Source organism: Salminus brasiliensis, chromosome 24 (assembly GCF_030463535.1).
Source record: "Salminus brasiliensis chromosome 24, fSalBra1.hap2, whole genome shotgun sequence".
Taxonomy (NCBI): Eukaryota; Metazoa; Chordata; class Actinopteri; order Characiformes; family Bryconidae; genus Salminus; species Salminus brasiliensis.
Window position 1 is genome coordinate 6,846,475 of NC_132901.1, and position 27,111 is coordinate 6,873,585.

At 38.5% G+C, this 27,111-nt stretch overlaps 1 protein-coding gene across 1 annotated transcript in view; it reads left to right on the top strand.

The window, feature by feature from the left end:
- The first annotated feature begins 3,536 nt into the window (after positions 1–3,536).
- psme4a (proteasome activator subunit 4a) overlaps positions 3,537–27,111 on the top strand; it is a 65,170-nt gene continuing 41,595 nt past the window's right edge. Inside the window, exons 1-10 of the mRNA XM_072670594.1 lie at positions 3,537–3,908; positions 6,518–6,658; positions 9,577–9,687; positions 10,595–10,651; positions 16,174–16,218; positions 16,974–17,123; positions 18,755–18,818; positions 18,911–18,985; positions 24,603–24,725; positions 26,699–26,791. Coding sequence (XP_072526695.1) covers positions 3,712–3,908; positions 6,518–6,658; positions 9,577–9,687; positions 10,595–10,651; positions 16,174–16,218; positions 16,974–17,123; positions 18,755–18,818; positions 18,911–18,985; positions 24,603–24,725; positions 26,699–26,791 — 1,056 coding nt within the window. The 5' untranslated portion in view covers positions 3,537–3,711. The remainder of the gene's footprint in view (positions 3,909–6,517; positions 6,659–9,576; positions 9,688–10,594; positions 10,652–16,173; positions 16,219–16,973; positions 17,124–18,754; positions 18,819–18,910; positions 18,986–24,602; positions 24,726–26,698; positions 26,792–27,111) is intronic.

A 27,111-nucleotide genomic window follows, 5' to 3' on the forward strand; every position in this document is an offset into this window, starting at 1 on the left:
GGGTGGCCTTGTCCAGGGGCCCGGGCACCACAGGCTTCAACTGGGAAACATGGAAAACAGGATGGATTTGTGAATGCGGGGGTAAACGAACTTTGACAGATACATCATTAATGTGTTTGACAACCTTGAATGGACCCATATACTTAGCTGCCAGCTTCTGCGATGGGTGCCCTGTCCGGATGTCACGCGTGGAGACCCATACGCGATCTCCCGTATGACAGGGTCTTCCCACGCTTCCGGTCGGCTTGAGTCTTGTAGCGCCGTCATCCATGCGTCTCCGCAGCAGTCCAAGGGGCCAACGGGGGCTGATAGCCTAAAACACACTGATAGGGGGTGAGGCCAGAGGTCGCACACCTCAGCGAGTTCTGGGCCATCTCGGCCCAGACCAGATACCACGACCAGTCGCTGGGGTAGTCGTGACAGTAGAGTTGCAAAAACTTCCCCAGCTCCTGGTTAGTGCGCTCGCACTGGTCATTGGTCTGCGGGTGATACCCGGAGGAGAGACTCACGCTCACCCCCAGGTGCTCACAGAATGCCCCCCATACCAAGATGTAAACTGTGCCCCTTGGTCTGACAATATGTCCTCCGGGATTCTGTAATTCCGGGGGACGTGGTCCACCAGGGCTTGGGCCGTCTGCCGTAGGCAATGCCGAGAACAGAATAAACTTAACCCCCCTCGAGAAGTGATCTACCACCATCATAACCACCGAGTGACCCTCCGACTCGGGCAGGTCCGTGACAAAATCTACCACCAGGTGAGACCATGGGCGGTCAGGGACGGACAGAGGCATTAATTTCCCCAAAGGGAGCGCCTTAGGTGTTTTAAGTGCGCATGTGCTACAGGATGCGACTACGCGGTGAATGTCTGCCCGCATCCCCTCCCACCAATAGGGCCTTAGCCGAGAGTAAGTGAAAGGTGCGGGTCTCACCTGGGTTGCCGGATGCGGGGGAGGCGTGAGCCCAACCAATGAGCCTCTCCTGGAATGCACTAGGGACGTAGATCCTGTCCGGAAGACACACAGCGGGAATGGCGGTGTGTGAGAGTGCCTCGGCAATCTCCGTGTCGAGTTCCCATTGTACCGCCGCGACTGAGACGGTGGAAGGCAGTATAGGCACTGGGTCGGTCTCTCCCCCACCTGCCGCTTGGTGGATGTGTGAGAGAGCGTCTTCCTTAGTATTACGGGAGCGTGGTCTGTAAGAGATATGGAACTGGAACCTATCTTGACCGCCAGGAGCTCCCTATCCCCTACCCTGTAGTTACGCTCTGCTCTGGTGAGCTTCTTAGAGTAGAAAGCGACGGGATGCAGTCGGTCGCTTCCTTCGTGTCTCTGTGACAGTACTGCCCCCACCCCAGTACTGGAGGCATCCACCTCCACCACAAACGGCCTACGGGGATCGGGGTGGTGCAACAGTGGGGCTGACGTGAAAGCACGCTTAAGTGCTTGGAATGAGTCCTCCGCGGCCGACGTCCACGTGATGTGCCACGGGGCTCATTTGAGCAAAGACGTAATGTGCGCTGCCAAACTACTGAAGTCCCTAATGAACCTCCTTGGCGAACCCTAGAAAACTCTGAACCTCTTTAACCGAGCCTGGTGATGGCCACTCTAGGACCGCCTGAACTTCCGTCTGATCCATAAGAACCCCCCGCTCACTGATGACATACTCCGAATCTCCGAAATGTGGAACACACACTTCTCTAGTTTAGCCAGTAGGACCTGAGTCTCGCCAGGACCAGGCGAACGTGCATGGTACATGGGTGATCAGGTCGGGGGAGTAGACCAATATGTCGTCCAGAAAGACCACCACGAATCATCCGAGGTAGTCTTTCAGGACGTCATTGGTGAACGACTGGAAGACGGAAGGGGTGTTGGCTAGGCCGTACGGCATTACACGGTATTGGTAATGCCCCCTGGTGGTTATAAAGGCCATCTTCCACTCATCCCCCTCCCTAATCCGCACGAGATTGTAGGCACTACGTAAATCCAACTTACTAAATACTCGGGCCCCCCGCAACTGTTCAAGGGTGGACTTCATATTTTGACCACTGCAGGTAAATTTTTATATCTTTACATGTTTATTACAATTTTGCTTTTCAGTAATAAATGCATGCACCAGCTTCTCAGCATCATTTAATAAGAGTACATTATGCAGTTTGGCAACATTACATTGATAGAAAAAGGTAGTAGTAACTTTGAACTTTGAAGAAAAAGAAGAAAAGAAGAACAGTTATAAAAGAATAATAAGAAATAGAAGACGTGTTAAAGAGTGCAGTTCAGCTCGAGTGTGATTGCAGCTCACAAGTATAGCTGTATAGTCAGCTAAAATATGGGGTGCTGAAACTGTTGCCCAAAAGCTCATTTAATACATTTGGCTAGAAGAGCTTTGTCTACAAACCTTTGGCCAAAATGTGAGATTGTGAAATTTTTTACCAAAAGCTCCTCCATGCACCGCCAAATTTGGTGTTTCTAGCTCAAAAAATGTGTCTCGTAGAGAAGTTTTAATCATATTTATTTTGGTGACATGTCTTGATTTGTACTTATTAGTCAAGGAATACATTTAATTGTAAATCCAATGGGCGGGTTTGTGTGTGTGTGTGTGTGTGTGTGTGGGGGGGGGGGTTATCTATATGCAGCTCTGTGGTCTTTAGATGCAGTCTTTACAGACCCACAGAAGAGCTATGCATTATTCAGTCTATCAATCAGTCTAACAGGGCACACTGGGGAAACAAGAAACATCTGAGACTTTGTTTAACAACTCTAGTAACTCTATGTAAATATCAGGAAATAAAACTTGAAATAGTGATGTATTGTCTCATATTTGTGTATTGACCTCAAATCCAACTGTGGACAGCAAACAATTTCCAGCCAACATGCTCATGTGGAGCGCACATGGGTGGAACGTGGTCCAGGTGGGTTCCAAGTGCTCTGAGTTGGTTTGTTCTAAAACTGTTCTAAATATTAATCCCTCAGCAAACCTATTCTCTATAGAATCAATAATGAAATGTGTACAATCTTCAAGTACAAGTCTTCAAAGAACGTTGATGTGTATCAGGCATTCCACTAGAGATAAAAGGGAGGTAGGTAGTGTGACTTTTGCAGGCATCAAATAGGATTTCCAGGATTTCAAAAGGTTATTTATGAACACAAACAACGGTATTCGCGAGCATAATCCGTTGCGTGACGCGCGTGCATGCAAAGGGAGTCGGATTCTGGTGGGGAGCATAACACCAGCATAAGGATCTAAGTAAGTGGCGAGTTTGACCCCCACCCAAGTATTACTCTGTGAAGAATTCACTTTTTTTTTTTTTTTTTTCTCTAAAACGGAAAATCTTAAACAAACCACTCTGCATACCTACTATACACTATGCACTACTCATCTTAAAGGTCTTGGGTCCGTTATGTATTTTATAGCAGCGTCAGGGGCGGTAAACTGTGAGAGGTCTGTGACAAAACTATTTCTCCTTCACTGTCAACAGGACGTGACGAAATGCTGTGCTTAGTGGGCGGGGTTTCGCTGCTTTTACATTGGAAGCGTAAACACAGTTAAGAGAGTGTTCGTTTGGCTTCTTGCTCCACTGCATTCGAGCTACTCTAGCTAGCTACATAGCAGCGTCACGTATCGCATAGTTTCGCTTATTCATCGCCTTTGGAAACTGAATTGAAACATTTACGAAGTTTACATGACTGTTTCACTACATACGTTTTGACGGCTATGAAAAAAGAAGTGTCAGAAAAGTTAGGCTTTGTTCCACAAAAAGACATAATTTATAATAAGCTTCTGCCTTATGAGGACAAATTAGACGCGGAGTCAAATGAAATACTGGCTGATATTAAAGGAAACCTTGGCCGGAGCGTCCAGCTCAGGGAAATATGGCCAGGTGTCATGTTTTGGACGAGGAAACTTTCCACGTAAGTACACTAGAGCTTGGTATATAGCTAGCTACATCAGCTATCTAACCCTGTCAAAGACAAATCTCTGAGAACCAAATGAATGATACGTTAATATGTTATTACAAGCTTTAATGTAACTGTTAAATAGACTGATTATTCAGCTGTTTGGAAGAATGTGGAGGCATCATAACCTCCACGTCTTTTAGCGTCTTATAGTCTAGAGCAGTGGCTCTCAGTAGCCGCCCCAGCCCATTGTAGAGTGCCCCTTATTCTAAAACACCTGATATAACTAATAAACTACTTATCAAGCACTCTCTGAAGTAAATTGGGTGTGCCGGTGCAAGTAAAACGATGCATCATACAATGCAGCTGTAACAGAATTCCAGGAGTCCAACACGAGGATTGAAAACCACTGATTTTGAGACCATCACACTGAACAATTATTTTTTTTAGATCATATCTTTATAGTTATCTATAGAGGCAGATGTAATGATAAGTTTTGGTCCATGTTTTATTTAACTTTAAATTAACAGATGAGTTTTATCATTTGATTTTGAACAGAGAAATCAGTAGACTGGTCAGGACAGAGACCTTCCAGAACTGGAGTTGAACCCCTCTTTATGACAAATATGTCAAAACACATTTTGAAATTTCACCCCACATTAGCATCACCACTGATTGCATAAAGATTGCAAAATAAAATGTTATGTAGCCAATAGACAAGGAATGTTTTATCACATTTCAATGAGCTACTGCTATTTTAAGCCCTCAGCAAGTACGTACAGGCTGCTTCTGACCATTTCTGTGAAACCTGATGTAGCGAGTAAACAGTAAGTATTACACAATTCGAGAGACTTGCTGTTATCTGACCTCCAACAGCTGTGTGTTGGTCAAAAAATACCCTCCTTGCAAATGCTATGTTCTTAACCTCTTAAGCGCCAAGTTCTGCATTCTACAATTAAGGATTATAATTTAAAGGTGCCACAGAATGGAAAACTGTATTTACACTGGTATAGTTGAATAATAAGAGTTTGGTACATGGAAATAACACACAGTGAATCTCAACCACTGTTGCCACACTAGTTCAAAGAAAACAGGTTGTTACCTGAACCAGGCCTTATGATCGAATTAGCCTATTTTCCAATGTGAAGGCATAAATGCTTTAAATTTATGATTTAAATTTGTGGTCGACTGATGTGGGCCAGATGCTGATATTTAGAGAGCAGGACAGCTAATTGCTGATATATAATGACATATAAAATGTGAAATTATTTGTTTTTTAAAGTGACCTGTCTAATTCAACAGAGCACCACACAACTGGTGCTAGTAGTCTCACAATGAGTGATATGAAGGGATATGGATTAACTACAGTGAATGTGTCTCAAGTGATTCTAGTCTAAAGACACCTAGGTCCAGTCAGTGGTTACTCAGTATTCTTGGCTACAAATACACCATGACAAAAAAAATCCAAGTCACTAAACATCCCCTGGAGTTCAGTTAAATTAATCATTAAGAAATGGAAGGAATATGGCACATGTGTAAATCTGTAAATGTGTAAGTCCTCATAAACTGAGTGACTGTACATGAAGGAGACTGGGAAGAGAAAACATGTAACTTTTATTTAACGAAGAGTGAGATTATTCAATTAATTTGTCATTTTAGATGGGAGAAACCTGTTAAGTAACCCTTAAAGTAGGATTATGATACACTGAAACAGAATTGTTCTTTTTAGCATTCTCCTTAGCCCAGGTTAGATATTTCTGACATTCTCTAGTTCAGGAGTGGCTTGTTTTTAGGAATGCAACAGTCGTAGCCCCTTTCCTGGAATGCATGGTGGCTCTTGATGCACAGCCTCCAAATTCGAGTCCAAATTTTTAAATCGACTTCTTGACAATCCTCTCAAAGCTGTGGTCATCCCTGTTGCTTGTACACCATTTATTTTCACTCTTCAGACAACTTATTTTTTTTATTTATATGTTTCGATACATCACTCTGCGAACAGCCAACCTTTTCAGCAATGACCTTCTGTGGCTTATCCTACCTGTCAATATATATATATTATAACTGTCAAGTCGTCTTCCTTATGAATGTGGTTGTGTGTTCTGAACTAGACCAAAAGATGCATTGTATTTATACTATTTAAATAGCAATCTAAATGCATTATTCTAATAATTTAAGAGACTGGCTCGCTAATAATCAAGTTAAAGTTTTAATCAAAGAAATAAAGTTCCCTTTAACAGGGTTAGGAAGTAGTATTGGTTCCACAATAGCTAAAGCCTGAATAATAACAGGGTAACATAAGCTTCAATAAGTGTTTGTATCCAAAGTTTTATATCTGCTAGGTAACATACTAACAAGCTATGGGAAGGGCCATGATCTGTGGCCTGTGTATTTTTCTATGATTATTTAAAGCTTCGCTAATGGGGCATTATTAACAAGAGTTAAAAGAATAGGATAGGATTTGTAATAACATAAAAATTATATGAGGGTACGAGTCATTAAGTTTAAAATTTCTAATTGTCCAGTTCTTTTTCAATGGGGAGACTGGCAGATGCTGTGCTCTAGTTATTATAATTGATGCATGAACATGATGCACAGTGTAACATTTTCTTTCCATGTCGCCACAGGTACATTCGGTTATATGGCAGAAAGTTCAGCAAAGAGGACCATGTGCTGTTTATAAAGATCCTTTATGAACTGGTGACCCTGCCCAAACTGGAGACCAGCATGATGCAGGGCTTTGCTCGTCTGCTCATCAGCTTGCTCAAGTAAGGCAAGACCCCACACACAGCAAACAGAGCTGGATCCATATTCCATACTATTAAGAGTGATTGATAAAATTGTTATTGTTATGGTTAAGTATTATTCATCAATAAGTCATACGTTTTGATTGCCGGCCCACTTTTATTACCACTAGGGTGCTGGCCACCCATGCGTATACAGTGGGGGAAAAAAGTATTTAGTCAGTCACCAATTGTGCAAGTTCTTCCACTTAAAAAGATGAGAGGCCTGTAATTGACATCATAGGTAGACCTCAACTATGAGAGACAAAATGAGAAAAAAAATCACATTGTCTCATTTTTAAAGAATTTATTTGCAAATAATGGTGGAACATAAGTATTTGGTCAATAACAAAAGTTCATCTCAATACTTTGTTATATATCCTTTGTTGGCAATGACAGAGGTCAAATGTTTTCTGTAAGTCTTCACAAGGTTGGCACACACCGTTGCTGGCCCATTCCTCCATGCAGATCTCCTCTAGAGCAGTGATGTTTTGGGGCTGTCGGCGGGCAACACAGCCTTTGTTGCCCTGGCAGTGTGCTTGGGATCATTGTCATGCTGAAAGACCCAGCCACGTTTCATCTTTAATGCCCATGCTGATGGAAGGAGGTTTGCACTCAAAATCTCACAATACATGGCCCCATTAATTCTTTCATGTACACGGACCAGTCGTCCTATTCCCTTTGCAGAGAAACAGCCCCAAAGCATGATGTTGCCACCCCCATGCTTCACAGTTGGTATGGTGTTCTTTGGATGCAACTCAGCATTCACTCTCCTCCAAACACAACGAGTTGTGTTTGTACCAAACAGTTCAACTTTGGTTTCATCTGACCATAAGACATTCTCCCAAAACTCTTCCAGAACATCCAAATGCTCTCTAGCAAACTTCAGACGCGCCCGGATATGTACTGGCTTAAGCAGGGGAACACGTCTGGCACTGCAAGAGTCCCTGGCAGCGTAGTGTGTTACTGACGGTAGCCTTTGTAACGTTGGTCCCAGCTTTCTGCAGGTCATTCACTAGGTCCCCCCGTGTGGTTCTGGGATTTTTCACCGTTCTTGTGATCATTTTGACCCCACGGGCTGAGATCTTGCGTGGAGCCCCTGATCGAGGGAGATTAGCAGTGGTATTGTAGGTCTCCCATTTTCTGATTATTGCTCCCAAAGTAGATTTCTTCACACCACGCTGCTTGCCTATTGCAGATTCAGTCTTCCCAGCCTGGTGCAGGTCTACAATTTTGTTTCTGGTGTCCTTCGACAGCTTTTTGGTCTTCACCATAGTGGAGTTTGGAGTGTGACTGTTTGAGGTTGTGGGCAGGTGTCTTTTATACTGTTAACGAGTTAAAACAGGTGCCATTAATACAGGTAATGAGTGGAGGACAGAGAAGCCTCTTAAAGAAGTTGTTACAGGTCTGTGACAGCCAGAAATCTTGCTTGTTTGTAGGTGACCAAATACTTATTTTCCACCATTATTTGCAAATAAATTCTTTAAAAATCATGTGATTTTCAGAATTTTTTTCTCATTTTTCTCTTTTTTTTTAAGTGGGAGAACTTGCACAATTGGATACCCCCCCCCCCCCCCCCCCCGTATACTATATAAGTTTATTGTACCAGCAAAAAAGTGGCATGCACAGGTTTGGCAACCGCTGGGCAAAAATTGGTTGATGTAAACAGTTAAAATATATACTGATATACTGAAGTTGAAGCATTCTTTTTTGTTTGTTTAGTTTTAGAGTACACAATGAAAGGAGCACTATGCCAATATTTGCATACCCCAAAAGATGTAAGCTCTCAAATAACTTAAGTCTCAGTCTCAGGTGGGCAATAGGGACTTCCAGCCTCCCAAATGAGCAAATCAGATCAACCCAACTGAGGGGAACTTTGTGAGATGTGTTGACAATTTCTTGACCCATAATGTAGTAAAATGTTAGTTTGTAGCTGTCATATAAGTTTGATTAAGTAAAAAGTTTGCTTCTGCTATGGAGTGTGAATTATGATATCGTAGAGTATCGGAGTTTATACACTGATGGTGTGGATTCCACAGACATAAGGACATTGAAAATAAAATAATAGAAAAGAAGGCACTACTACTATTAATACTATTGATGTTTTAATTAATTGCTGTTTCCTCTTTGTAGTATTTTCTGCAACTGAGCAACAAACTGCAGAACAGGCAATGCACTCTCTATACACTGACAAGTGCATGTCCAGTGAAGTTTTAGTGGGTTAATACAAATGCAGATTAGTTCTAATACAGAGCTGCCAGTTGAACTGGTACATTGCACAAAGTGGATGGAATAATTAAGGAGGACTACGTCAGAATTCTTCAGTTTTTAGACTTACTCGACAGCTAGTCTCTTTTTGCACTGACAGAAACACCTAACTGTGCAACAAAATTTGAAGAGCGAGCCTGTGTTGACATTAACACTAAATGGTTTGTAAACGTGGCCTTTAATTACTGCTGGCCTATCCTAGACCTATTTACTTTGATGGAGTGTCCCAGGAAACTCACAGACCAATTGCATGCGTTGTAAATATCACACATTACCAGATCAAATTTGTGCGTTGATGATTAAGTGCTGCAACTCGAGTGGGTGACCCATATAGAGGGAAGAGTCGAGAGACAGCAGTCATAGAAGAAAGCGAATCACTGGAAAGTGAATTCACATAGCATGCTCTAAAAAGGGAAAAGTGCATTGCGAAAACCAAGCTTTAAATCAAGAATGAACAGACTCGTTCATGTGTAATTTTCCCACAGGCAAAAACATGTAAAATAGTATTTTATTTCAATATGTTGTTCTATTGTAATAGTAATTCCTCATTTTAAAATAAGTAGTGCCAAATTGTTTGTTTCCGTGTGTGGCAATATGAAATCTTCATCTCCCTGTATAATTATCTGTCCTTCTAGAAAGAGAGAGTTGCTCTCCAGAGATGACCTGGAATTACAATGGATACCTTTATACAAGTTACAAGAGCGCATTCTTTATTCAAAAACGGAGCACCTCAACTGGTGTCCCAGGTACTAATATGTTTTCTAAAGGAGATTTAGATACACCAAATGAAGCACAAATAATTTCAGATTCATTAAGCATTTATGGTCCACAGTCATAATGGACATTACAGACTATTACAGAAAAAAATTATGTTTTTTACATAGAATAGTGTTTTTAGCTACAGTTGTTTAAAAGTAACTATTGTTTAAATGGTTTGCTATTCTTTATTTCCGAACTCATTTGAAGCTATTACCTAATTTTACTGATACATTCAAATGTGTATGTTAAAATGCTTATGAAGTTAATTGCATTGTTTCAGGTTTGTTTTGTGATTTTAGTCAAGAACCTTTGTTGGAGCTGCAAGTCAATAGTTACTGAAATTCAGAAAATCTTGCAGCATTTCACCAAATCTGTGCAAAAAGTAAACATCCTTGAGAGTTGTTCTTTAACTTGTTGTGAAGGGTTTTTATTCTCCAAAAAATGAATTCTGCAGTGATTTACTTTAGTTGTCTTCTGTGGATATCCAGGCCTCAGGCCTTTTGATGTGTTTTTATGCACAGAATGTTCATTTGGTCACATAAGTTGTGAAATATATCACATATTTAAGTTGTCAATATGTGTTTTCATCTCACCTGTGACCTATCTTTAATGTGCCATGAATTTAAGAGGGAACAGCCTACGTCTGACAAGGAAATTACTTTTTAGGCAATTGTCCAACACATTTTGAGCATGTCAAACTGGAGGACTATGTAAAATGGCTTGTTATTGAAATTAAAAGCTACAAATCCATGTTTAAATTGTATATATTGGTTGCTGCATTTTATCTGTTTGTTTCTAAAAATTTCTAAAAATATGTTACTGTCCTAATACGTAGAACTGTATCTATGCATACCTGTTTATGCTGTGCTGAATTTTCCTTTTATCCACATTCAGTTCTTGTCGACCACGCTCTACTTCTAAGCACATAATCATAAAAATTGCTCAGAGGTGGTAAGGACCATTCATTCTTACTTGTTGCTTTTTTCATTTAATTGCGTGCTATAGTACATAGAACAATGCTGGACGCTTTACATGACATACCAGCTTCTCTGTAAATGCACCTCTATGCCTATAGGAACATGTGCTTTGCATTTTCCATGAGAGCCCTTGACCCCAGCTAACAGCATATGTTCTTCACCAAGCACTATAGACACTCGATTAGTCCCCTGATCTGTTGGTTCTCACTGTGGCAGTGGTCATATAGTCATGTTTTCTTATCTCGATCAGAGTGGAGTGAATGAGTCATGTTTTAAAATAAAGGTCACTGAGGTATTGGGTATCATCTTGCCCTGTAAGCATCAGGAGATTTGTATTGCATGTGCCCAATCTCTTGTGGCATCTCATGCTACATGCATCAGAAAAACACTTCTCCCAGACATTGATTGGAGTAAAATAAAGGTCACTGAGGTATTGGGTATCATCTTGCCCTGTGAGCCTTAGGAGATTTGTATTGCATGTTCTTGATGGGATTGTTTATGTGTTTATATGCTTGTTTTTTTACTTGGGTTTCATCTTTAGCTTGTAAGGTAGGCTGGTTATTAAATATACTTTTAACAAGATTCTGCTAATACTCTCGTCTTTGGGTTAACATAGAGGCTTGGTGCTCATTAGTTGGTTGAGCTGCTGATTCTGGTGTAGTGTCAGGTCAGCTTAATGTGTGAATTGCAGAGGAGGTGCCTACAGCCTCAATTCTTGGTAAATCAGGTGTGTAGCGGTATATTAGACGTTCTGACTCATCACTAGAATATCAACTGCAAAAACATTTAACGCTATTTGTATTGTACTTAAAGATGTGCTTTGCAATTCTTGTCCACGCAGCTGGAGGTGCAGACACCGCAATTCCAGTAACGTCATTTACCCACCTTTTTCTAATACCAAGGTGATGGTGACTGGGGGACTCTGGAATTGCCAGTCTACAATTCAGACACAGAGACAACCACTGCTTTGAGGCATATAAGAATGCATTCACACTAATTAATATTTATAAACCTCCAGGGCCCTACTTTGATTTTTTTTTGATTTGTGATTTAGCTACAGACTTGGCAGTGTGCAGCGACAAAGTTATAATAGTAGGAGACTTTAATATTAATTTTAAAAAAGTTGACGATCCATTAACAAAGGTGTTTGCATCGATCTTAGATTCTGTCTGCATCATCAAAACTATAACTAGAACTAAACCCTAGATTTAGTCTTTACTCTGGGTGTTAGCATTGATAATCTTAATATTCTACCTCAAAGCTCAATATCAGACCATTACCTGATCTGCTATGAGCTACATCTTAGGCAAAATGTTAATTTGTCCCTCTACCACTGTCTAAAGCTTGCAGTAACCCCAATGACAGCTGTACAGTTTTACTGAAAACATCCCAGACCTATCTAAACAGAGCTAGAAAATACCCTTCGATTAACCTTGGACAGAGTGGCACTGCCTAAATGTAAAATGACAAGGCAAAAAAAGCTCTCACCGCGGTACCCTAAAACAAACTGGAAGCAAACTAGAGCGGAAATCGTGGACGGCCAAACTAAAGGTGTTCCGCTCTGCCTGGAAGGAATATCGGAAGGCACTAATTAAAGTTCACTCTTTGTGTATTTTGGCCTCGCTGATCAAGCATAACAAAAACAATCCCACTTTTGTTTTAGTACTTTTTAGTGAGATTTCTAAGCTTACCAAAAGCCAGGCCGATACTCAACCCCAGATTCCAGCTTCTTTAACCAGTAATGTTTTTATGGACTAAATAAATATAGAAAACATTAGACAACAAATCCAACCCTCCTTATTAAATCAAAAATGGATGTTTAGCTGTAATAAAACATAACTGCAAATTGCACAAACTGTACACTCGACCCAATTACCTCAAAAATACAAAAAAAATATATACTCCCTATTATTATCAGACCTCTTTTAACAATAGTTAACTCATCCTTTGGCTTAGGCCATGGACCCAAAACCCTTAAATTAGCGGTCATAAAACATTTAATCAAAGAAACAAAATTTTTATCTTGATCTCAGTGTATTGTCTAATTACAGACCCATCTCGAACTTAACATTTATATCCACGATATTAGAAAAAGCTGTGGCCCAACAATTCCAATCTGGATTTAGAGATAAAAGAACATTGTTGGAATCACAGAAACAGCCTTATCATGGTTCAAATCATATCTGACCGATCAGTTTGTCAAGAAAAAAGATTTATCTTACACAAAAGTAAGATATGGAGTTCCGCAGGGCTCTATTTTAGGGCCGCTGTTATTTACATTATACATGTTACCACTGGGCACAGGTGTAAGCAGACAGTTAGTTTTCATTGCTTTGCAGATGACAGACAGCTCTATGTATCAGCCAAACCCGACAATAAATCTACATTAAAGAAAATTGAGGAATGTGTAAAGAATATAAAACTCAATGTCACATAACTCCCTTCTGGAAAAAATGTCTTAATAATAGACTTGGCTAATTTTGCCATTATTCCTGGTCCAGCAGCTAAAAATCTTGGCGTCATATTTGATTTAGATCTATCATTTGAGCAACATATACAGTGGAGGAAATAAGCATTTGACTGACTTTAAAAGTTTTAATACAAAAAAATAAATGATACGTCTCATAATTTTATGCCAGCTTTATTTTAACAGTGACACATAGAATATCAAAAGAAAAACTGAGAAAATTAAATGAAATGAGAAATAAAAATTAACTTTAATTTCATTGAAATAAATATGTATTTGACACCCCTAGTAAAACATCATTTAATACTTGGTGGCAAAACCCTTGTTGGCAAACACAGCAGTCAGACGTTTCTTGTAGTTTTTTATAAGGTTTGCACACACTTCAGGAGTAATTTTGGCCCACTCCCCTCTGCAGATCATCTCCAAATCCTTAAGGTTTTTAGGCGTGCATTTGGAAACGCAAAGGTTCAGCTCTCTCCATAGTTTTTCTATGGGATTAAAGTCAGGAGACTGGCTAGGCCATTCCATGACCTTGATATGCTTATGGAGCTACTCCTTTGTTTCCTTGGCTATATGTTTTGGGTTGTTGTCGTGCTGGATGACCCATTTTCAGTGCCCTGGCAGAGGCAAGGAGGTTGTCTCCCAGGACTTTGCGATACATGGCCCCATTCATCTTGCCGTCGATGCAGTGAAGTTGGCCTGTGCCCTTAAAAGAAAAACATCCCCAAAACATAATACTTCCACCACCATGCTTGATAGTGGGGATGGTGTTCTTAAGGTCATATTCTGTATTTTCCTTCCTCCAAACACATTGAGTTGAGTTGAGTTGAGGCCAAAGAGCTCAATTTTGGCCTCATCTGACCACAGCACCTTCTCCCAGTCTCTCTCGGAGTCATTAATATGTTCATTGGTGAACTTGAGGCAGGCCTGGACATGAGCCTTCTTGAGCAAAGGAACCTTGCGTGCACTGCAGGATTTTAACCATTACGTCTCAGTGTATTACTAATGGTGTTTTTGGAGACTGTGGTCCCAGCTGCCTTGAGATCATTAACCAGCTCCTCCCGTGTAGTTCTTGGCTGATTTTTAACCTTTCTCATGATCAGTGAGACTCCATGAGGTGATATCTTGCATGGAGCTCCAGGCCTAGGTCGATTGACAGTAATGTTGTACTTCTTCCACTACCGAATAATTGCACCAACAGTTGTCACCTTCTCATCCAGCTTCTTACTTATGGCTTTGTAGCCCATTCCAGCCTAGGTCAACAATTGTATGTCAACAATTTTGTCCCTGACATCTTTAGACAGCTCTTTAGTCTTGCCCATGGAGAAAATGTTTGAGTGTCACTGAGTCTCTTGGCAGGTGGCCTTTTACACAGGTGCCAATTTGGGACAGGTCTCTCATGCAGGTAACGACTTCACTGAGATTGGGGTGTGTCAGTGGTCTGTGGAAGCCAACATTAGTCATGGTTTTTAGGGGATCAAATACTTGGTTCCCTCAATAAAATGCAAATTACTTTTAATTTAAATATTATTTTATTTTCTAGATTTTCTTTTTGATATTCCATCTCTCACTGTTAAAATGAAGCTACCACAAAAATCATAGACTGTTTATTTGTCAGAGTACAAACTTTCAAAATCAATGGGGGATCACATACTTATTTCCTCCACTGTAGCTAATATTAGTAGAACAGCCTTTCCACATCTTCCAACATTGCCAAACTAAGAAATTCTTTATCTCTACAGGATGCAATAACGCTACTAAATGCTTGTATTACCTCAAGGCTAGATTACTGTAATGCACTTTTGTCAGGTTGTTCCAGCAGGAACTTCAGTAAACTTCAACTAGGTAAAAATGCTGCAGACAGGGTCCTTACTAAAACTAGAAATTTTTACCATATCAGTTCATCTTTTCTATCAGCATTGCACTGGCTCCCAGTAAAATTCGTGTAGAGCCCATGTGGAGAGATATCAAAACTAATTACATAGCAAGTAAGTGATGATGGGTAACATTTTTTGTTATTTACAATGGAAACAGTACATACAGTGACTTGCAAAAGTATTACTCCTTTAAAAGTCATATTGTCATCTGTAATTTGTCATTTTTATTTTAAAAGAAATTAATGAATTTAATTAATTGATTTAACATGAATTAATTTAAAGTCACAATAGCTAACTTTAGTTAGTAATGCTGGATGTTCGATATTGCGATATTTGCTCTAATGAGGATTGGCTTCTGTAAATCATCAAAACAGTTACCTTTTCTAAATGAAAGACCTCTCATCACTAACTCTAACACTGCCTATTTCTCAACACACCCAGCTTTTTTTTATTATTTATTTATTTTATTAATTTTTTTTTGATCTGTTGACAAAAAATACTTCTCAGATTTTAATTATTAAAGCATGCATTTTTATGTTGCATATTGGTTTGCAAAAAAATGCTGACTTAAACCATCTGTGCAAGTGGCATTTGTAATTCAGAAAAATCTCATTTACTGGTAAGGGTGTTAAATATTTTTGTTTATTTCTTAATAAAAGTCACTTGGGTCTTGGTTGTGAGGCATTGGGTATCATTGCATGACCCATGTCAGAGAGACTGATATGTATTGCATGGGTTTGATGGGTGTGTTAATGCCTTGTTGCATTTTATCTTTATTTTTATTTGTGCATCATTCAGTTCCTCGATCTAGTGCATGGCATAGTACAATTAATCAATTATTTTTTTGTGGTATCATTGTATTTGATGTTACTAAAGCTTGTATTTTCATTTCTTTTACTGGTACTTTTATATAAATAAAAAAAAAAAAATGTTTATCCAGCTCTTTTTAAAATTATGCCAAACTGAAATACTTTAATAGAATAATACATATAACAAAGTGATATGGTATTGCAAATATTAACGACACGGACACATTTTCGGGAAGAAAAACTAATCCTTAAAAAAGCTGACAAATAATTTAATACACACAGATACAGCAAGTCTTTAGGGTTTTTTTTGTATAAATCACCAAACCTTTCCTTCCATTTTTAGTTCACTGGAGGGTATACTGAAGGCTTTGGTGAAGAACTGCAGACCGTAAGTTTAGATACATATACTTGTATATGCTCTAACTCAAACAAAAAGCTGAACAAAAAACACTTCAAATATTTTTATAATGCATATAATACATATAATGTGTCTTTATTATCAGGGTTTCATCAGTATGCTTTAATGTATGATACTTATACTCTTGTATGATATGTAAGAGATACTACCCTTAACAGCCATTGTGTACAAGTTATCTTTTATTTTTAAATATATTTGCGAAGTGATTAGATATGAGAGAGTCCACTTTCATATAAAAAAAATTACCTACTTTTTTTCAAATGATAATGTTTTAGATTAAATTAAGGTCCAAGATCCTTTCTTATTATTGTGAATGCAAAAGTGTAGCCCGAGTGAGAGAGAATTGTGACTAATCGGTAAGACTGAGTTATATCTGTGGAAACCTCAACCTAATTTTAGAACTCATAATTTCTAGCTACAGACCATGATGGTGAAGGTGAATGGTTATTAATGATGGCAAATGGCCTTGATTGCAGTTTAATTTCTTATTTGATATTGTTAATTGTTACAAGTTCTATGTTGCAAAAATCTTGTCTCATTTTACTTTCATAATTAAAACATAATACTTATTCTTACTAGCTAATCTGACAATAGCATAGCAGAGGTCATCCAGGCTATACAGTCATGTGCAGGCTTTGTAGAAGTGTATTCTAATGACATTTAAAAAATACAAGAAATGCTGGTGTGTTCTTTCCATTAGAACAAATGTTTATTTTGCCTTTTAGATATTTCCCAGAGTCAGCTACTCAGGAGATGCTAGATGAATGGAGGCCGCTGCTGTGTCCATTTGATGTGACAATGCAGAGAGCTATTTGCTACTTTGAGCTTTTTCTGCCCACCACTCTGCCTCCTCACCTGCACCACAAGGGCTTCAAGTAAGTTTTGTGAAGCTACCTACCTCTTGCACAGTTATATACCCAGGGATTTCATAGATTTCCTTTGGTAAGAATAACACTGTCTTCAACACAGTCATCCCACCCTGTAAAACCTAATTTCAGGGAATCCAGGGCCAGTGTTGATTATTAGGTACGAAAAATATATATACTTGGAAGCTACTGACAACACGCCAACAAAGTGGGTGAATATTACTGAAAGAAACCTTACAGAAACGTTACAAGTGTCAGTAAAATTTGGATTTGCATGGTATTGTGGAAATTATAGTGAATTCTTTAAATAGTTTCAAAAGTATTGCAATGGTAACTTTATTCTCTATTTACTACAGAATGATCTCCTATGATCTTCCTATACTTCACCCAAAAATTGGTCAAATTACATAATTTTGAATGTAACCTTTCATCCTTGCAATTGTTAGTACAGCCTGACCTGGCCATGTTGGCAGTTGTTTCACTATAAATTATTTTGTGGATGGTGGAATTGATGATTTATTATTGTTCTAAGATCTTGCCGGACTGTACAACCTTCTTTTAGGGGCTTTTAGAGAAGTGCTGATTTGCTGAAAAAAATCCAAAATCATTTTCAGCTGATTCTAATTTGACAAATTTGAAATAATAATGTGTTGTAATGTTTTCCTCACAAGAAAATGTAATTTCTATTAATAACTTAATTTATATTAATAATTGAATTACATTGAACTATTTTCAAAATAGATTTATTTTTCTTTGTTTATGTATATTGTCTCCATATTTCAGAATAAAGATTAAATGTACATTTGTTTAAATATGGCAAAGACAAAGGTTTTTAATGATTAATACCATAGAGTGAATTAGTCTTTGCATGTTAGTCATTATGGTAGCATGGCTTTAATCTTGTGCTTTCCCTGTAACTTGTAAATAGTTGCATGTTGCTTAAAATTTGCTTTGTTACAATTTTGTTTAGTCTTTTTATAATTTTTGAATACTTATTAAGTTACCGGATCAATCTAGGATCATGCTACAACAGACATTGAGAGTGGACTCTTTTCCCAGACCTTTTGTCAGACCAAACACTGGACACTGTAACACTGTATAAACCAGTATTAAGGGTGTGCAGATGCCAAGACAATGAACAAAAGTAACTAATAAAGACACAGCTATCTAAACCTGAAATTAAAGAAATACACATAACTATTAGAAACATGAGAAAAGGGTAGACAAAGCAAAGCTAGTAAACTAATAGAACAGAAATGAAAATGCTGGGTCAGTCTCAGCAGAATGTTTTTTCAGCTTTTAGCTGTTTGCAATAAATCAAACAGAAACAAATAATATAACAAGTGGTTTCTCCAAATTCAACAAACACATGCCACTTTTAATGAATTATTCAACTCCTTTATGACAGGTGTTTTCAGCACTTAGTAGAGCACAATTTTGACCTACTGCGAACTTGATACATAGCCAAACATACTAATAAACTAAAATAAACATAGTTTTGTTGTTTTTTTTTTTTTCCACATGTCCTGAACTTGAACCAAACATGTATGTATAAACTGTGGTATGTACCAAGCTGTGACTGTTGTGTACCGTTACACCCCTACTGCATGTAAATTATGTTAAATAAATATGTTTTCCAGACTGTGGTTTGATGATCTGATGGGCCTATGGGTTTCTGTACAGAATCATCCAGAATGGGAAATGGTAAGGTTAGACTTGCTTCTTTACTTCAGCAAAGTGATTTTCATTTAGAATAGAGAAACTATGCTCTTATTGTTATATTTCCTCTTCTGTAGCAACTTGTCAGTCTCTTTGCTCGACTGGCTAGTGACAACATTGGCTACATAGATTGGGATTCCTATATACCCAAGGTTGGAAAATGCTTTTGATTGTTTTCAGTGCAAATGTCATCCACTTTCATGAATCAAATGACAGTTGGCCTTAACTCCCCTTTTATCTCTCACCAATGATTTTGAATTTATTTGTGAAGCATGCAACAACAATGTAAGCAGAAATTAATAGGTTTGCAATAGCAAATAACAATAGTTTAATAGCACAACTACATACAATTTTGCAAAGTAAGATTTTATCTGATGTTTCAAATATGAAAGATGGCTATATGAAGACTGTCATACACACTCTTTTCTGTTTATTTTAATGAAAGTTGGCCTAAGTAATTCTATTAAACTGCATTCCAAATTATTATGCAAATTGGATTTCTGTGGGATTGAAGTTATAAATAATAATAGATATACTATAAATAATAATAATATATAATAATATACATTTTTGTTTTTCAGTAAATAGATGGTATTGTGTCTCTGGCATCTTTGAATCAAGAAAGCAATCTTAGACACCTGTGATATATAGTTTGCCAGGTGAGACCAATTAAAATAAAACTCTTAAGGACGTTACACATTATTAAGCAGGCCACAGGTTTCAAGCAAAATGGGAAAGTAATAGGACCTCTCTGCTGCTGAAACACATCAAATAGTACAGTGCATTTATACAAAAACTTAAGTGTAATCATCATACGAAGAAATTTGTGACTGATTTAGAGCACAGATGGGCTTGTGCAGATAAAGGCATAATGAAGATTTATCTGATTATGAGAGTAGCTGCTAAAATGCCAATACACTGTGTGCACGATTATTAGGCAAGTCTTATTTTTGAGGATTATTTTTATTAATCACTAGCTACAGTGCTCTCGGTTAATCCCAAATGTTTATAAACCTCAAACATGAATGTTTAAGAAAGTAAAAGTGAGGTTTTGGCTTTCTTAGAAGAATATCTGTGCACAATTATTTGGCAACTATTATTGTGCAGAATTATTATGCAGCTAAATTAAAAACACACTTTTCCCATGTTACTTTTTTATTTTCAAAAAGTTGAAGTGTGAATTATAAACTAACAACTCAAACACTTTCTATTTTCTGAAAAAAATCAGTGATTGATATAGCCACCCTACTTTTCAATAACAGTGGTAAGCCTTCCATTAATGGAGTCTGTCAGTTTCTTGATTTGTTGACAATCAACTTTTTGTGCAGCAGCAACCACAGCCTCCTAGACAGTGTTCAGAGAAGTATACTGTTTTCCTTCATTGTATATCTCTCGTTTAAGAATTGCCCACAAGTTTCCAATTGGGTTCGGGTCAGGTGAGGGAGGGGGCCCATGTCCTAGGTTTTTCATCTTAAGTGCCTTTACTGGCTAGCCATGCAGATGAGTGCTTGGATGCATGTGATGGAGCATTGTCCTGCATAAAAATCATCGTCTTTTTGATAGATGTAAATCTTTCTTTTGAAAGACTTCTTCCTGTACCACTGCTTAAAGAAAGTGTCTTCTAAAAATTGGCAGTAGGTTTAGTAGTTGATTTTGAGCCCATCCAACCAGGTCCAACCAGCTCATCTTTAATAATACCAGCCCATGCCAGTAACATGCCTCCACCTTGCTGGCGTCTGACTCAAAGTGGAGCTCTGTGCCCGTTACTGATCCAGCCAAGAGCCCATCCATCTGGTCCTTCAAGAGTCACTCTCATTTCGTCAGTCCATAAAACCTTTGAAAATTCTGTCTTCAGATATTTCCTGGACCAGTCTATGCGCTTCAGCTTGTGTGTCTTGTTCAGTGGTGGTCGGGTTTCAGCCTTCCCTACCATGGCCATGTTTCTGAGCACTAAACATCTTGTACTTATTGGTACTCCAAGTAGGTTGTAGTTCTGGAATATGACAGAACTGGAAGATAATGGGTTCCTGGTAGCTTCACGTTTGATTCTTCTCTAATCCTGCAGTTAATTTGCGTCAACAAAACATTTGATGATTCTGTGATCATGCCCCAATATCTGCTGCATCCCTCTGAGAGACTTTTGGTAATTGTTGACTTTTCAGAGTCAGTTAAATCTCTTTTTTGGCCCATTTGGCCTAATAAAAAAAGCTGCCTTATAATTGTGCGCACCTTGATATCGGGTGTTGACCTCTTTAGGCCACACCCTCCCTCATTTCACACATCACTTGCTATGCTTAAATCCATTAAGCATTCAAGTTTATTCAGCTTGGAGTTAAAAAAAAAGCCCAAGAATAATAATATGGTCAAAATACTCACTTGCCTAATAATTGTGCTCACAGTGTACAAAGCAGCAAACAGGTATTAAGGAAGCTTTTGGTGGACCTCATGGTGTAGGATCCTTTAGAGGCTTGCGGTTGTGCATAAACCTACTATTCGGCCACCCCTAACCAGCGATCACAAGCACGAAATGCAGTGGGAGTGGGCCAAGACACACCTAAAAACTAATTTTCAAATAGTCTTGTTTACTGATGAGTGCCATGATGAGGCAACCCTGGATGGTCCAGATGGATGGAGTAGTGGATGGTTGGTGGATGGCCACCCTGTCCCAACAAGGCTGCGTCGTCAGCAAGGAGGTTTTGGGCCAGAATCATGGGGAGAGAGCTAATAGGTCCCTTTAGCACAAGATCTATGAGTGTGAGAGGCAGTTCACATCAAAACAGACATCCCGCAAAGAGATTCAAGCTGAAACTCTCAAAAAACTCACCAGTTCAATGGAAACTATACACAACTTTTAATTTCAGTGAATGTGACCTATTAATGTTGCAAATTCTACAAAAAAAATAATTTTTTTTCTTTTACTTTCAAATGACCACACTGTTTGTTACAACTTATTAAATGTTTTGAAACTCTGTTGTGCATAATTTGAAGCCGTACATTTTGAGTTTTTTTTTTTTTGTTTTTTTTTTTGTATTTTATTTCCCAAACGTAATCATCTGTTTAATTAAATTAACCAGTTGATGACAGTTATACTGTCTGTTATTTGCGTAGACCTTTAGGAAAATCTGAGAAAAATATAATTTGCATAATAATTTGGAATGCGGTGTGTCATGTTTCTCTGTTGGCTCAGTTGGTATATAATACAATCACAAGCAATTAATATATGCTAGTTAATTAAACATAGTTGTGTTGTGAATTGGCTGGATGCCAAGGACACATTTCCCCATTTACAAGACCATATATATATATATATATATATATATATATATATATATATGGAGATCAAAATTGGAGAACAATTTATGAACTCTTGACTTTTGCAATCTTCATTGGTCAACATTTGAAGGATTTTTTGTTAGGGGTATACCATGCCACTAGAACGGCGTTTAAGAAAATAACCAAAGTACTTCAACAAAAAATCTTTATTTTGCAAAAAACACAATGATCAAAATTAGAGAACAGCAATGACTATAGCACAGAGAAAGATTACAACTACATTTTCTGAAGGTTACAACAGTCACCAGTCAGTAGGAAGTGTACAGGTCTTTGCTTTGAATGACTTCAGCACATCTGCGGCCACAAGACATCACTAATCTCTCACACTGCTCTGGTGTGATTTTGGTCCATTCTTCTTGCAGTTTCTTCCACAGTTCGCTGACTGTAGTGGGTTTCTTGGCCAGAACTTTATCACCAAGGATTTTCCAGAGGTTTTCTATTGGGTTTAGATCAGGACTCTGAGCTGGCCATTTCATTGTTTCAATGTTTTCAGTTTCAAGGAACTGCTTTACCCGTTTTTCTGTGTGACAGGGGGCATTGTCATGCATGAAAATTGCTGGCTGATTGAGTGACAAACGCAAGGAAGGAACCACGTGTTGTTGACGAAGGTTCTGATACACACTTGCATTCACTATGCCATGTAACTGTATGAGAGGCCCAACTCCTGCTGCTGAAAACATTCCCCAAACCATGACATTTCCTCCTCCACCTTTTACTGACTTCTTTACACACTTTGGGTTCAGTCTTTCCCCAGTTTGTCAACGAACATGATGTTTCCCATCAGACCCAAATAAATTAAACTTTCTTTCATCACTAAAGTGAACTCTGGACCACTTTTCCTCTGTCCACACAACATGCTCCTCAGCAAAGGTTAATCTAGCTATTTGATTCTTTCTGCTAATGAGAAGTTTGGTCATTGCAGAGTGGACTTTCAGTCCAAAACTGAGGGCTTTCAGTCCTTAAACGTTGAGACACTGTATGACTAGATTCTTACCCTGTTCAGTGCTGCACTGGCGAGCAATTCCAGCTGCAGTGTTAAACTGATTGCCCATGGAGATTCTCCGCATTATCTTATTATTATGTGTCTTTTGTGGACAACCAGCCTTCTTGGGGGACTTGAATGAGTTTGTGGTGTTGTAAAGATGCAGTACCAACTTCTCTTGCTATGGCTGACAGGGTCACCCCTTTGGCCTTCATCTTCACAACCTGCTGACGGAGGGTTTCAGTCACTTTGGAATGGCTTTCCATCTTGCAAAGTCAGTGAAAACTGGAAAGTTATGTTGCCAGTTAAATAGGGTTTGTCAGATAATTAAGGAAATTAGCACCAGATGCCAGATTAACGCCAACAACTTGCAGGTGTCTGAAAGTGTTCTCTAATTTTGATCAGTGTTCTTTTTCAAATACCTCATTTAAGTTTTTTTATACTGTGCTTTAGAATATAAAGGGCAGTGGTGGCTCAGCGGGGGCAGTGGTGGCTCAGCGGTTAGAGCACCAGGCTATCGATAACAGGGTTGTGGGTTCGATTCCCGGGCTTGGCAAGCTGCCGCTGTTGGGCCCTTGAGCAAGGCCCTTTACCCTCTCTGCTCCCCGGGCGCTGGAGTTGGCTGCCCACCGCTCTGGGTGTGTGTGTACTCACTGCCCCTAGTTCACTAGTGTGTGTGTGTGTGTGTGTGTGTGTGTGTGTGTGTGTGTGTGTGTGTTCACTACCACAGATGGGTTAAATGCGGAGGACACTGTACAGTGACAAATACGTGCAACTTTACTTTTTACTTTACTTTATATGCAACTCATGAAATATGTTTAAAATACTGCTCTTTAACTCCTGTTAGAATAAATTCACATAGGACTACATAATGACCTTGACATTTAGGAAATTGTGTGTTGTTCTCTAATTTTGATCTCCAGTGTATATGTGTATATTATTTAGTGATCCTTAACTGAGAAATGCTTGGTAGGCTGCACAAAGTGCACCCAGCCATAAGTACTACACCCAACCTAAATACACACTGCTTCCTATTTAACGCCACCATGTACATTTTGCCATTAAATCCTAGTTCTGTCCAACTGCTAAGGACTTACAATGTCAGAATGATTGTGTCAGTTCTTATTCAGGAACAGTATTCAAAGTCTGTATTTGTCTGTGTTCAAAAGCTGTATTTGTTTAGAATGAAATATTCTTGGTGTTTATAGCCAATAAAGGTAGTCAGTAATTCTATTAGCTTCTCAATACTGGAGATAAGATTTAAAATAAGTATTTACAAAATCCAACTACCTAACCACAACACTGTTTTGAAATTTTACATTGTTGTGTGTATTTTAATGGCATGAAATTATCATCTGCCAGGCCCTAATGAGTAGCCATTGAATGAATTTATAGGCTAAAATGTCCAAATATAGCTCATCAGCTCATTGCCTCTTTTGTATCCTTGCTTTCAGATTTTCACAAGGATTTTGAGAAGTCTCAATCTTCCAGTTGGATCCAGTCAGACTCTTGTTTCACAATACCAGACGAATGCCTATGACATCAGTCATGTAGTCACCTGGGTCACGGCTTTGCTGGTTAGTAGAGTTTTGCAGGTGTAGGAAACTGAGGTACATCATGTACAAACATGGTTAAATAGTGAGACATGCACCTAGACAAGAATGCAATAAGGTGAAGAGAAAAGATAAACAGATTTAACTCAACATGTTAAAAGAATGTCTGGCTCATTACTAGTGCTGTGAAAAAGGACGGAAAAAAGTTTTTCTTTAATATTATCTTCAAATATTCTCATACCCCCAAAGTGTTAATAGACAAACCACTAAATCCACAGAAGGAAGACACATTGGAGGCTTCATTTGGACTCTTTAACCAGTTTTTTAACGTTTTTCATTGCCAAAGTTAACTTAAGATGACATATTGCTTTATTGTCATTTGATCTTTCAGACCCTTTTCAAGCACTTCATGTCTTCCTGTTCTGCTTAGGATCAATTCTAGTATCAGTCATAAACAGCCATAAACACACTATCAAATGGCACTGTCCCAGCTGTTTTTAAACATAAAATGTCTTATCAATGATACATGGATAATTAACAGTTATACACTATATTGCCAAAGGTATTCACTCAGCCATCCACATAATTGAATTCAGGTGTTCCAGTCAATTCCATGGCCACAGGTGTATAAAATCAAACACTTAGGCATGCAGTCTGCTTCTACAAATATTCATGAAAGAATAGGTCGCTCTCAGGAGCTCAGTGAATTCCAGCGCGGTATGCGATATGATGCCACCTGTGCAACAGGTCTAGTTGTGAAATTTCCTTGCTACTAAATATTCCACAGTCAACTGTCAGTGGTATTACAACAAAGTGAACGTGATTGAGAATGACAGCAACCCGGCCACAAAGTGGTAGGCCATGTAAAATCAGGGGGTGGGAGTCAGCAGATGCTGAGTCAATCACTACAGACCTCAAAACTTCATGTGGCCTTCAGATTAGCTCAAGAACAGTGCTTAGAGAGCTTCATGAAATGTGTTTCCATGGCTGGCAAGCTGCATTCAAGCTTTACATCAGCTTCGGATGCAGTGGTGTAAAGCCACTGGACTCTAGAGCAGTGGAGACATGTTCTCTGGAGTGACAAATCATGCTTCTTCGTCTGGCAATCTGATAGACTAGTCTAGGTTTGCAAGCAGAACGGTGCTTGTCTGACTGCATTGTGCCAAGTTTAAAGTTGGGTGGAGGGGGGGATTATGGTGTGGGATTGTTTTTTAGGAGTTGGGTTCAGACCCTTAGTTTTAGTGAAAGGAACTCTTAATGCTCAGCATATCAAGAGATTTTGATCACTTTCATGCTCCCAACTTTGTGGGAACAGTTTGGGGATGTTTTAATTGTTGGCATAATTGTTTCATTATTACTTCAGACATTACCAGATATTATACAAGACTTCATTTGATGGTTACATGATGTTTTTCATTTAAATGTTTGTAATCTAAAAAGTCCACTCAGTGCAATATATAAGTCAGTGCTCATTCTTCGTTATAAAGATACTTAATACTGAGGTGAGACCTTTACGAAGATCGAGATTAGTGTTCTGCATTTAAATGCTTTACAGATTGAAAGATCTTCAGTCACTGTTTGAAAATGGTGAGGGATGCTGCTGTTCAGTGGAAGTTTGTTCCACCCCATTCAGTAGAAGCATCTTGATGTTTGTCTCATATCTTATAAAGTATACATATTGACATATATTGGCAATTATGAAACCCTAATATATTATTTTTGACGTATTTGATACACATTGTATCAAATACGTACTGTGTTTTATGAAATTGGATTAAATTAAGTACACCTTCAAAAGATGTGTAGCTAACTATTCTAAAGTATGGAGACCCTTTCTAGCACATCTATATAAAAAAAAGCTCCAGATACCAATTTTTTTTTTAAAAGTAATTATCTCCTAGCATTTTGTATTGGCTGTTGCCTCTTGTCTGGTATTTGTCTGTACCACTTATTTTTACTATTGTACCACTTTGTTTATGTTTTGTTATGTTTTTTAGGGCGGGCCTAGCAACTTGGCCCAGACTCAACTCAGTAGCCTTTTTAACAGCATCACCTCATTCTTCCATCCATCTAACAATGGGCGATGGTTGGTGAGTCTCTTTCTGCATCTTATTGTATGATAGTGTATCTTTTGTATACAGTATATACAGTATTGTGAAAATTTTAGACACCTAATGAAAACGTTTGACTTTTTTCAACATATTTAAACATATTGGCATTTGAACTTTATTTTAACAACATTGAGAGATGAATATACACTAGTAATACACTTTCTTTTAATTTTTGCATTAAGGTATTTCTCTATTTCTGTATTATTTACTATTTTTAAATATTAGTTTAAATATAAAGTTTAATATGTTTAGTATGTATATTTTTAACTTTTATTTATTTATTCATTCTTTTTTTCATT